The 12863-nt window shown below is 43.6% G+C and overlaps 1 protein-coding gene across 6 annotated transcripts in view; it reads left to right on the top strand.

The window, feature by feature from the left end:
- ints1 (integrator complex subunit 1) overlaps positions 1-12530 on the top strand; it is a 93725-nt gene extending 81195 nt beyond the window's left edge. For 4 of the 6 annotated variants that reach the window (XM_055651343.1, XM_055651345.1, XM_055651341.1 and 1 more), the window contains exons 43-48: positions 4347-4459; positions 6099-6212; positions 6907-6977; positions 8480-8571; positions 10752-10861; positions 11584-12530. In XM_055651343.1, coding sequence (XP_055507318.1) covers positions 4347-4459; positions 6099-6212; positions 6907-6977; positions 8480-8571; positions 10752-10861; positions 11584-11699 — 616 coding nt within the window. In that variant the 3' untranslated portion in view covers positions 11700-12530. The remainder of the gene's footprint in view (positions 1-4346; positions 4460-6098; positions 6213-6906; positions 6978-8479; positions 8572-10751; positions 10862-11583) is intronic. The other 2 variants (XM_055651346.1, XM_055651344.1) reach the window with 1 other exon arrangement.
- The last annotated feature ends 333 nt before the right edge of the window (positions 12531-12863 follow it).

The following is a 12863-nucleotide window of genomic DNA, read 5'->3' as shown; positions in this document are numbered from 1 at the left end:
CTATTTTGGTGTATTTCTGACATGAACAGTTCAGGTTACGAGCAGTTCTCTGGAACGGAATCTTGTTGTAACCTGGGGTCTACTATCTTTTTTATGAAATCCTACCTCTTACAAATCAATATCGGGACGTTTAGTGGGGGGGGGGGGGGGGGGGGGGGGGTGGGGGGGGGGGGGGGGGGGGGGGGGGGGGGGGGGGGGGGGGGGGGGGGGGGGGGGGGGGGGGGGGGGGGGGGGGGGGGGGGGGGGTGGAGGTGTCAAACGCATTTAGCCCAAAAGTGTATAAATGGTCATTTGTGACACGAGAGAAACCAATGTGCCCCTTATCAAGCAAAGCTAATGGTCCTTTGAAAAATAAAGATTTGCAATTATTTGGATCATTATGTTCATCAGGGAAGGAAATCTGCTGCTCTTAAGTTGGTTTGACCTATTAATGGCTCCATGTGGCTTAGTAAGCATTCACTTGTAACAAGAGTTACTCTATTAAAACAGAACAAGAATAAAAGAAGCTTGACTAACCATTAGCAGCCTGAATTCAGGCAGAGCAGAGCAGTTAACCTTACCCTTGTTTACATCTGGGTCCATGTGCCTAAATTGGAAAAGCTGACTCACCGTCTAGTCAAGCAAATGCTAAACATGCACACTGAGAATAAGATGGTATCTTACAGGCAGGGTTCCAGACTCCCCCACCACAGTACATGGAACAGTTCTGTGTCATCCGAAGGGCAGACTGTGGTAATAAAATAGTTGTACTGTGGCTACAGGAGTAGGTCAGAGGACTGGAATCCTGCGGAGTAACTAGCCTCCAAATTCCTCAAAGCCTGTTCACCATCCGCCAGGAATGTGGTGGAATACTCTCCATTTGCACAGATGAGTGCAGTTTTAATAACACTCAAGATGCTCAACACCACACAAAATATTGAAGTCCGCTTGATAGGCATCTCATCCACAACCAATCACTCACTCCATCACTGATGCACAGTAGCAACAGTTTGTACCATCTAATAATGTACAACGGCAATTTTAATGATTGCTAGGATTAGGGTCGCAAAAGCATGGGAACACCACCTCCTGAAAGTTGCCCTCCAAGCCACTCACCACCTGACTTGAACATATATTGTCGTCGCTTCACCGTCATTGGGTCAAAATCCTGGAACTCCCTCCCCAACAGCATTGTGGCTCTACCGACAACTCGAGGACTTCATTGGTTAAATAAGGCAGCTCACTGCCTCTATCTCAAGGGCAATTAAATGTATCCTCAGCAGGGACCAGACCCAATGAGAGCTCATGGCATCAGGTCATATGTGGATAAGCAAACCACCTACTGATACCACCTGCAGTCCTGCATCAACTAATGAAGTGCAGAGAATAGAGTGGGAGATGCCAGTGTCCATTATAAGCAGCTTGGGGTCACAACCATAATCTTAGTTGCCTGAACCTTGAAATGTGTGGCAGTCAGACTGGTTCTGTGGTAATGTTGAGTGAACCATTGTGATAATTGAACCCACTGGACTTCATCCTGACCAGTCACAGAATGATTACAGCACAGAAAGATGCCATTTGGCCTGTTGAGTCTGTAGCATCTCTAATTAGTCCCACTCCACTGCCTTCCTCCTTTAGCCGTACAAATTATTTTAAAATATCTCTGTAATTTCTGTTTTAAGATCTGTCTGACCATACCTGTATTGGTGGGAGTGATCACTGCACAGTCCTTGTGAAGACAAAATCTGCCTTCACACTATTGGGTTCCATGGCATGACTCTTATGGTCAATGGAATAATCTTGGATCAGAAATGGGAATCCTTGAGCCATCTTTAGTCAGGAGAATTATCCATTCTCAGCTTCCTCTTGAAGTCTTCAGCATCACAGAAGCCAGTTTGTGGGCAATTTTGTTCACTCCTGTGTCAAACAAAAGTAAATAAGAGCACATGACAATGGGCAACGGGACCAAGCATCATCCTGGCTGCGGTGCTGGAAATGTAAGCTTCATGATAACCGTGGGGACAGTACCACAGTCACTAATCACAGCAAACTGTAGGCCTGAGTTCCCACCATGGCAACTGGACATAGCAAATAAAACAGAAACTCTTGGAAGGTCAGGCAGCACGTACAAAAAGAAACAGCTTTAATGGTTCATCTTCATGATCCTACCTGAGAACTGTTAGTTTTGTATGTTTTTATTTCAGATTTCCAGAATGTGCAAGGTTCTTTTGATATTCAACATTAGATGAATAATTTTTTACGGGTATTAGATTGTTGTGAACACCCATCCAGTTTACCAGTGTCTACGAGGGAAGGAAATCTGGTGTCCTTCTCTTGTTTGATCTATATCTGACTCCAGATGTATAGTAATTTGGGCATTTTTTTTAAATGGCTCTGTAATCCACTCTGTTCAGTGGAGAGTGAACAATAAATTCTGACCTTGGCAGCAACACACACACAGCCCAAAAAATTAGTAGATTCTTTTTTTTAAACTGTACAAATTAGCCAAGCTATCCTAACATTAACAGCAAAGTCCACCTGAAAATGTGTGTAAAATTGCCCAAGTATTTAAAAAAAGAAAACAGGACAAATTTAATCCAGCTGACTACAGGTCCTCTCAGGTTATGTATGCCCAAATTATGTACAGCTCAGACATGCAATCAAATGTTCCAGAGACTGGCGGGATGAATTTACCAGCTGCTGTTGGGCTGCTGGCATCTTCTGCCATCTGGGAACTCCGTTCATTTTGCCCTTCGTTGGCCTATATTTTTATTTATTTATTTGCCAGGTAGTTGCATTTCCAATTTGTTGAACTGTTAAATTTACAATAGTTCTCATGAATGAATCGCTGCCCCCTGGGGAAGCCCTGGACTGCCCAGTCAGTCAAGTGTCAAGTTACAGAGGGACTTGCCAACAGTGCTACCAAACATTGTTTGCTCTCCGACAACTTGTTTAATGGTTTGAGTTTTGTAAAGATTATTTTCCCTGGATCTTGTCTAAATATGGACCAAAAAGCTGAACTTCAGAGGGTAAGAATTACCTCCCTCACTGTTAACCAATAAGCTAAAATGGAAGTGAGGAGTAGACACTCCACTGACTGGAATCACTAACAGAAAAACTGCTCTGGTTGTTGGAAGTTGATCAACCCAGCCTCAGGACTTAATGCAGTCAGTGCTTAATACTACATTCCAAACCTGCCCTTGCAAACTCTCTCCTGAAAAACATCAAGTGAATTGGCCTCCACTGCCTTTTGTGGCAGGGAATTCCACAGATTCACAACTCTGGGTGAAAATGTTCTTCCTCATCTCAGTCCTAAATGGCCCATCCCTTATCCTTAAACTGTAACCTTTGGTTCTGGCCTCCCCCACATCGGGAACATTTTTCCTGCATCTAGCCTGTCCAATCCTTTAAGAATTTTATGTTTCGATAAGATCCTCTCACATCGTTCTAACTTCCAGTGAATACAAGCCCAGTCGACCCATTCTTTAATCATATGTCAGTCCTGCCATCCCGGGAATCAACTTGGTGAACCTATGCTGCACTCCCTCAATAACAATAATGTCCTTCCCAAAATTAAGAGACCAAAATTGCACACAATACTCCAAGTGTGGTCTCACCATGTCCCTGCAGTAGGACCTCCTTGCTCCAAAACTCAAATCCTCTCGCAATGAAGACCAACACGCCTTTAACTTTCTTCACTGCCTGCTGTACCTGCATGCTTACTTTCAGTGACTGATGTACAAGCACACCCAGGCCAGTTGGAAGCTCCATACCCTCCAGAACAAAGCAGCCCTTCAAGCAAAACTTTGACTGACATCCAATTTACCACCCTAAACATTCATTCCCTCTACCACAGCTTTGTCATGGCTGCAATGTGCATTGTCTGCAAAATACACTTGTTTACCATAAATACTACAACACCTGCCAAATCACAATATCTGGCACCAAATTAGTTAGGAGATGGGAATATCACCACCTATAAATTACTCTTCCAAGTCAGTCGCCACCTTAACTTGGATCACTTCATGGGCCACTAAGTCTAAATGTTCGACCCCCCTTCCTTCACAACACCACACTGACCGCAGTTACTCAAAAGAAGGCTGTGTCACCTTCTCCTGGGCACTTGGAGAAGAATAATAAATGATGCGCTAGCAAGTAATGCGCATATCCCACAAATAAATAAAAACCAGTAAATGTCACGGAGCAGCAAGACATTGTCATGAGTTCAGTGCCTTTCCCTTCAAACTGCTTCAAGAAATAAGAGTGAGTGCTTGATAATATCAAAATTGATCATCTTTAACGCTCGGTGAGCATTATAATTTATTGTACGGTAAAAACATTCCCTTTATTTTGATGTGCCCCCCCAGTTACTTGTCGCGGGAGTACCCGGAGATGGCCCTACTTAAATCTTTGCTGGCTGGTTTAACCCTCCCAACTCGGACTGGACTCATCGAGGAGAATGTAGAGGATGAGGATGGGGGTGAGTAGATATTCTACCAGTCAATATTCCGACCAAATTGATGTAGTCAAGCCATTGTGAATAATGCAGGAGAGGGAATTGAAGATTTTGTGATCAGATTATTTATTTTGTTTTTATCTGCTCAGCTGTTGTAAATCCAGCTTCCTTTCAAAATGCTGCACGATATCAGTATGCCCGTACTGCCTGAATACTTGCATTTATATGGGGCCTTTCATTCCCTCAAAATGTTTGGGGGAAAAAAACTTCACAGCCAACTTGGCATTTCTTGAAGCTTGGTCACTGTTTTTGGTCACTGAAAACACAACAGTTGATATGCTTTTGATAGCAGTGTAATAACAGATCATGGCCAGCTCATCCTTCCCTTTTGCACCATTTCCCTCTGCTGGGCAGCAGGACGGTGGGTTTCAGCAAATCAGGAAAACAGTTCACTGCAATTCTAACTTTAAAAGATGTAATTATGACCTGCCAAAAAATGAAAAGATTGCATGAGTATAGAAAACACTGGGAATATTCATCTGAGGAGAAAATTAATGGTCAGGGTAATGTACTTCTATTGGTTCAGAAGGGTCTCTCTCTCTCCCCGTCTCTCTCTCCCTGTCTCTCTCTCTCTCTCTCTCTCTCTCTCTCTCTCTCTCTCTCTCTCTCTCTCTCTCTCTCTCTCTCTCTCTCTCTCTCTCTCTCTCTCTCTCTCTCTCTCTCTCTCTCTCTCTCTCTCTCTCTCTCTCTCTCTCTCCCCTCTCTCTCTCTCTCTCTCTCTCCCTCTCTCTCTCTCTCCTCTCTCTCTCTCTCTCTCTCTCTCTCTCTCTCTCTCTCTCTCTCTCTCTCTCTCTCTCTCTCTCTCTCTCTCTCTCTCTCTCTCCTCTCTCTCTCTCTCTCTCTCTCTCTCTCTCTCTCTCTCTCTCTCTCTCTCTCTCTCTCTCTCTCTCTCTCTCTCTCCGTCTCTCTCTCTCTCTCTCTCTCTCTCTCTCTCTCTCCCTCTCTCCCTCTCTCTCTCCCTCTCTCTCTCCCTCGTCTCTCTCTCTCTCTCTCTCTCCCCCCTCTCTCTCTCCTCTCTCTCTCTCTCTCTCTCCCCGTCTCTCTCTCCCCCCTCTCTCTCCCCCCGTCTCTCCCTCTCTCTCTCTCCTGTCTCTCTCTCCCCCGTCTCTCTCCCCCCGTCTCTCTCCCCCCTCTCTCTCCCCCCCTCTCTCTCCCCCTCTCATCTCTTCCTCTCTCTCTCTCTAAGGTCTATCTCCCCTCTCTCTCTCTCTCTCTCTCTCCCGTCCTCTGTCCCTCTCTCTCTCTGTCTGACTCTGTCTCTGACTCTCTCTCTCTGTCTCTGACTCTCTCTCTCTGTCTCTGACTCTCTCTCTCTGTCTCTGACTCTCTCTCTCTCTGTCACTGACTGACTCTCTGTCTGACTCTCTGTGTCTGTCTGTCTCTGTCTGACTCGCTCACTCTGACTCTCACTCTGACTCTCACTCTGACTCTCTCACTCTGACTCTCTGTCTCTGACTCTGACTGACTCTTTCTCTGACTGACTCTCTGTCTGACTGTCTGTCTCTTTCTCTATCTCTGTCTCTCTCTCTCTGTCTCTCTCCCCCTTACACACACTCTCTCTCTGTGTCCCAACCCCCTTCTATCTCCGCTTCCTCTTTCAAAGAAGAAGAAACAACAAGCTCACTGCCATTGGTCACTTTCTCGCCCACTACACCTTTGACTTCAGCCGAAGTGGCACCGTTCCTTCAGAAAATTGCAAGGGCACGTGCTCTGGAAGGTAAGATAGCAGAGGACTTAAACAGAGCCTCTACTGCAAAGCAATGGGACCTGAGGTGTAGTAAACTGAACACATAAGGAATGATGGAATAGAAAGTTATGGCGAGTGTTTTATTGCTACCATTTATGGAGTAGTGTAGTAAACAAATCAACAAAGCAGTACATTGGTGATACACACGAGGGATTACTGGCATGTGGGAACTTTCATAATAGATAGAATAGAATGGTTTAAATGAAGACAAAATCAAAGATGGTTCTGAGTGATTGACAGATAAGAAGCTATTTCACAGAACAAGGGTGCATTTTATTAGGATAAGGGACAGGCAGCATCTCTGGAGAGAAGGAATGGGTGATGTTTTGGGTCGAGACCTTCAGACACAATGATCATCCATGATGCCATCATGTTAAAATGTGAGGTTTAAGGAATGTTAAAGAAGAGAATCAAACTAACAATAGTAAATAATTTAGAAAGGGTAGAGTCATTGAAGTAGGGATACACAAGGAGCCAGCTAGGAAAAGCAGATAACTTGGACGCTTCTAGTGAGAGATTATGTCAGAGAGCAAGCTGAATCCATTGAGGCATTTGTTAACAAAGAAGATCATTTTAGTTTTGATGATGTCTTGCTGGGGCCTCATGTGTGTCAATGATTATTCTGAATGGTTGATGCCTAACGTGTCCTCATTTACCGGCACAGACACTCTGGAAGTCCTGAACGATATTGATGAGATGTCAAAGCGTCGAATTGAGATCCTCCCTTTCTATGCTGTAAGTAGAAAACAAACTAATTGTGTCTCAAAGCAAACAAGACTTGGCCTCTGTTTGCCTGCGGCATTTAATTAGCACCAAAACTGTATAATGCCCTGCACTCTGCTAACAAGTGGAACGGACGGATTTTGATTGCAGCTAACAATGTCTCTAGCTGTGAATTGTTTGTAGGCAGCCTTTGAGAAAAGGCTATTGTAAATATTGAACCTGACGGATTTGCCTTGGCAGCAATGGTGAGATGTAGATGAAGTTCAGTATTGCCTTTGAAAAAGCAATTCTGAACCACAGTTAGTATTGGAGAACTATTACAGTGCAGAAGAGGTCATTCCTCCCACTGTGTCTACACAAACGTCTAATAGAACAGCCCGTCTCTTTTCCCTCCACAGGCCTGATTTACCTGTTATTCCCACCACAGGCTATATTTATTCCACATTAAATATGTACCCATTTCCTTTAAATCTAACTCCAGAATAACTATTTCACTTTTGCCCAGCATCCCACCACCCCAAATCTTTTGGCGCCACTTTAATCCATTCCTCTAGTTGCTGACTCATTGATAGTGGAAATAGATTTTGTTGACCCTACTTAAATTTGTCATGATTTTGACTGTCTATTAAATTCCCTCTTAAACATCTTTACTGCAGGGAAAAAACTCTATCTATCCTTGTAGGTAGAATGGCTCATCCCAGACCATTGGAGCTAACAGACCCTGGTGGTGATGGCCAGTGTCACTCACCATTTTCCTGGTTCTATGCAAGCTTAAATGGTTCTATCTATATTCTCAGAGTAGTAGTAAGGGTTTGGATGCTGAGGTGAATCATATATTAAAGGAACTCTTGTAGCATTCTGCCGTCATCAGATTCTTAGCTTGGAGTGTGCTAGATGTGGTTGCACATTAATGACATTTAAAGTGGGTTTAATCTAACTCCACGTAACCAGAACACGGTTGCCTTGGGTTGAGGACTGCATGGCTGTGAGCCTGTGGAGAGCCTAATGGCTATGTAGAGTTTAATCAACTTTGAAATGCTTTCAGACACAAGCCCTCCAAGAACACTTCTCAAACTCGCTGTGCATATTTTTCAAGCAGTCTGAGAAAAAGCTTTCTTGCCTGCACACTGAAAAGATTAACTTGCAAGAGAGTGTACTCTGCACATATCAAAGCAGGCGTCTTTAAAACTTCCTGGTGAAATTCAGACATATGCACAGTTCCTGCCCACCTCAAAATACAGATCTTGTTGGTATCCGCATGCTCTGCAGCTGTAACCTGTAATCACCAGAGAGATGTGACTATTGGGAGTCACAGGGCAGCAGTTTGGCTTCCCACCCTAAGCCCTAACGACCAAATAGGAGAGCAGCAGTGAGGAAATTCCACTATTCACTGAGCTTTAAAGTACAACCAACTTGGCTCAACATTTTTTTTTTTTAATTGACAAATTGAGATCTGATGCTATTAACATTGTCACGTGCTATTACTGTACCAAACCTTTGCTCTTTTCTCACAGAATGATCTCCAGCGGCTGATGAGCTCCCCTGAGGAACTTGCCCGGAACACGGCATTTGTCTTGGCTTTGAGGAGCATTCAGCATGATCCACGGTAACTGGACCTTGCCAAACATGGACCATTTACACCTATTGTAATCTTAGTAATTCAAAATACAGCAACGGAAAACACTGCAGAGTGTGGTAACTGTTGAACTGTAGAAAATCTTTTCATTTAACCAGTGTAGAGGTCTCCAGTAACCATGTCTCCAGGTTTTTTTTTCTTTAGATTATTCCTCCTTTATAAGTTCTTCAACAGAGTTAGATCTTTATTTCCCATTCAAAGACCCAAGATTCCGTTCAAGGACCCAAGCAGTCGTTCCAGGTGTGGCAGAGGTTCACCTGCACCTCCTCCAACCTCATCTATTGCATCAACTGCTCTAGATGTCAGCTGCTCTACATTGGTGAGACCAAGCATAGGTTTGGCGATCGCTTCGCCGAACACCTCCGCTCGGTTCGCAATAACCAACCTGATCTCCCGGTGGCTCAGCACTTCAACTCTCCCTCCCATTCCGAATCCGACCATTTCTGTTCTGTGCCTCCTCCATGGCCAGAGTGAGGACCACCATAAATTGGAGGAGTAGCACCTCATATTTCGCTTGGGCAGATTTGCACCCCAGCGGTATGAACATTGACTTCTCTAATTTCAGGTAGTCCCTGCTTTCTCCTCCCCTTCTCAGCTCTCCCTCAGTCCACTGGCTTCACCTCTTCCTTTCCTCTTCCCACCCCCCCCACCCTTACATCAGTCTGAAGAAGGGTTTCGACCCGAAACGTTGCCTATTTCCTTCGCTCCATAGATGCTGCCTCACCCGCTGAGTTTTTCCAGCATTTTTCTCTACCTTTCCTATTCACTTGTTGTTTGTTAAGCAATAGACAGAAGTGAAATGTTTGCTTGTTTCATGTTTCAACAATTCTATTTCCCATTATAATTTCACATTTATCGTGCCTGCTCCATTTTACATAGGTTAGAAGCTCTTACAATTCTTTGTAATTATTTTGCTAATTTATCTTTGTTGTTTATCCATTACTTCTGTTCATTTATTTAACATCTCCCAGCTTTCAGGCTAGCTACTCTTCCTGTCAACAAAGTCCTCTTCTTTTCACCTAATATTATCCCCAACCCACCTTGTTTTGCATGGATTCACTTTTGCCGTTGGGTTTCTATTTCCTGATGGAATGCGCACTCGTAGAATTGTGAATGATTTCTTTAAATGCTTGCTGTTATACATCTACTTGCACCTGTATATCACTTTTCTTGACGTTTGTTATGTCTTATCTCCACCCATTATGATTCTACTTGACATTCGTCTGGGCCAGATCAATCTCCATTAAGCTTTCATGTTAATTTTTTGTTAGTGCAATCACATTAATACCACTCCTTTTCTATACTGCCTGTAATTTCAAAACTTCACATTCCCTGGAATACGTTACTCTTAACCAAGGTCAAAGTGTAACTAGGTCCGCGTATTAGCTAGTTCAACTCGTTTGTCTTGATTTGTGTCATTATTTGTTTATTTTGTTACTAGACCTTTGTAACTTTTTAACTTTTAACACTTTTTCTCTTGAATTGATTTTTTCCCGAACTGATGAACCATAAATATTAAACTCTTCAGCCCTTCCTTTTCCTGCTTTGCTAATCATTACCCAAATTCCGACATAGTTCTGTGGCTTTAACCTTTTAAAGGAATGGAAAAGTCTACAACCTTGCCTTCAGCTGAATCCTGCTCCCACCCCTTGTTAGTTTTATTACCCTTGAGATGCTGCTTTTGAATTTGATCCCTAACAACTCAATCTCGCAGCTGAACTCCATCCCTGTTTGTAATGATATGTAATCTCCTTTAAGTTTCCCCCCCTGTCACCTTATGTCCTCCGTTGGACATTTTCACCCAGAGGAAAAAAGTTCTGACTGTCTACTCTATCTATGCCCCTCATAATTTTATATGCTTCTATCAAGTCTCCCCCTCAACCTCTGACATTCCAGAGAAAATAATCCAAGCCTACCCAACCTCTCCCTGTAGCTGAAATTAACCCAGGCAGCATGCTGATAAACCTCCTTTGCACCTTCTCCAAAGCCTCTACATCTTTCCCCTGTAATGGGGCAACCAGAACTGCATGCAATGATTTTAATGTGGTCCCATAAACCTGCATCATGACTTGTATAAAATGTTTCCCCATTCATTCATCCTCCTACCGTTCCCCAAGATCAATGTGATTAACATTGGTTTCCTCTTCCAGCATTGCTGTTGACTTTCTCCCAACATTTATGTACTGCCTCGGCTGTGGAAATTACGATGTTGTGCAGACGGCTCTGAAGTATCTTCCCGATTACACGCTACTCTGCCAAGGTAAGATTGTACAAAGCTTGGACGTATTTTGTTACCTAGTAAGCCTTTAAACTTGCTCCAGTGTTCTTTATTAATCCCTCCAAACTGAAATGTGCCCTCCACTCTTGGCTCTGGATCGATGAATATGTTTGACCAATCTCTCTGCCCAATGATGTGTTGCCTGGTTCCAGTGGCCACTGAGAACCACCTTTCCTTTCAAACATCTTGCCCTTACTACTGTAGGTGCTAAAAGAGACCTCTTGGTTTTTCCATAACCTTCGTTAGATCTTGGGTGTTAAGTTTAATTGTTAGACATGCAATGTACCACTCTAAACTGGTACAGTGATTGAGTAACTATACAGATCATACCATGGTGTGCCTTAAATATGTTATTTATTGTCGATATTTAGCTATTATAAACGTTTATTTGTCTGAACTTGGATGACGGTGCTGCTACAAACAATCTGCCATACAAACTCGTCGACTCGAGCAGCGTTTGTGGGTGGAAAGGAATGGTGGACATTTCGGGTCGAGACCCTGCATCAGGATTCGGGCAGGGTTTTGACCCAAAATGTCAACCGTTCCTTTCCACCCACAGATGCTACTCCACCCACATGAGTTCCTGCAGCAGATTGTTTGTTGCTCCTGATTCCAACATCTGTAATCTCCTGTGTCTCCATGATGGTGCTGCTGTTCTTTCATTTCTCTCAGTCCCTCATTCATACACCCTGCTTTGTTCACAGAGCACGCAGGAGTTCTTTTGCACAAGGCCTTTTTGGTTGGAATGTACAGTCAACTCGACACCAGTCCACAGATTGCAGAGGCTATGAAGGTTCTGCACATGGAAGCTACCACTTAAAGACTAGCCATTGTAAACGGAGTGCGTTTACCGCCACAGAGAAAGAAATTGACGACGGAGGTACATTTAGTTCAATGTCATTGAACTTCTACAGTGCGACACTTGAAGTGATCAAGCTGTTCCGGATAATGCCAGTCAGGAGCATCTCCCAGGAACGGAAATAATGAAAATTGGAGGATTTAACATGGATTTTCCTACATAACCGCATTCACTGCACTTCATTGTCTGAAGACCTTTATGATGAGAAGGTGCAAAAAAATTAACTGCATCAAATCTTTCTGTTTCTCTCACATATTTTCTCCCTCTCTTTTGCTCTCCCTCATGCATACGTTATGTAAGTCCTCATCATATTTTGAATGAAATGCTTCCAAATGCCAGGAAAAGCCATAGCCACTGTGTCCATTTTTGACCAGACAAGAGGTTTGTTAGTCCCATCAGAAACCACTGCACAACTGGATTCCAGCCTCTCAACAGACCTCAAGGTGAGGCTTGAGGATGGAAATGCATGGCCAACCAGTTAGGCTCTGAGCTATGATATTATAACCAGGGCACAATAGGGGTGATTTAAAATGGAGAAAGTGTCAGACCAAAGCCAGGAGAACTTAACAGTTCTTTTAGACTCTTTATGATATTCTGTGGACTGTTGAGATCTTGTGAGTGCATGAGGCTGTGTGATGAACCATTCAGACCTAAAAACATCTTGGCTCTATGATGTTCTGTGAAAGCTTTGTATTTTTGTTGAGAATATTTTAATGTAAAATAAATTTTTGACAAAAAAAAATCTTGGCACTTTTGTCTGCAGTTATGAAATAAAGTTATGAAATAAACTGACCAGGTAAATCCATTCCCGCAGCGACCTTTCTGTTCTTGGCTTCCTCCACTGCTTGAGTGAAACCACACACAAACTGGAAGAAACAGCACCAAATATTCCACTTGGGTAATTTGCGCTCCAACAATATAAACATTGAATTCTCCCAAGAAATACCCCCCCCCCCCCCCCCCCAGTGGTCACACATTTCCCCCACCACCTTTGTCACCCTTCTCCTTTCCCCTTCGCGCTTTCATCTCTCATCCTTGTCCCATTTTTCACTTTTATCTACCCAGCCTTTCCTCCATCCCGTCCCCTTCGAACTATTTCACCAGCTTTACGTTTAATTCCTCTTC

This window comes from Leucoraja erinacea, chromosome 20 (genome assembly GCF_028641065.1).
Source record: "Leucoraja erinacea ecotype New England chromosome 20, Leri_hhj_1, whole genome shotgun sequence".
Classification (NCBI taxonomy): Eukaryota; Metazoa; Chordata; class Chondrichthyes; order Rajiformes; family Rajidae; genus Leucoraja; species Leucoraja erinaceus.
This window is presented reverse-complemented; position numbering and strand designations above follow the sequence as displayed.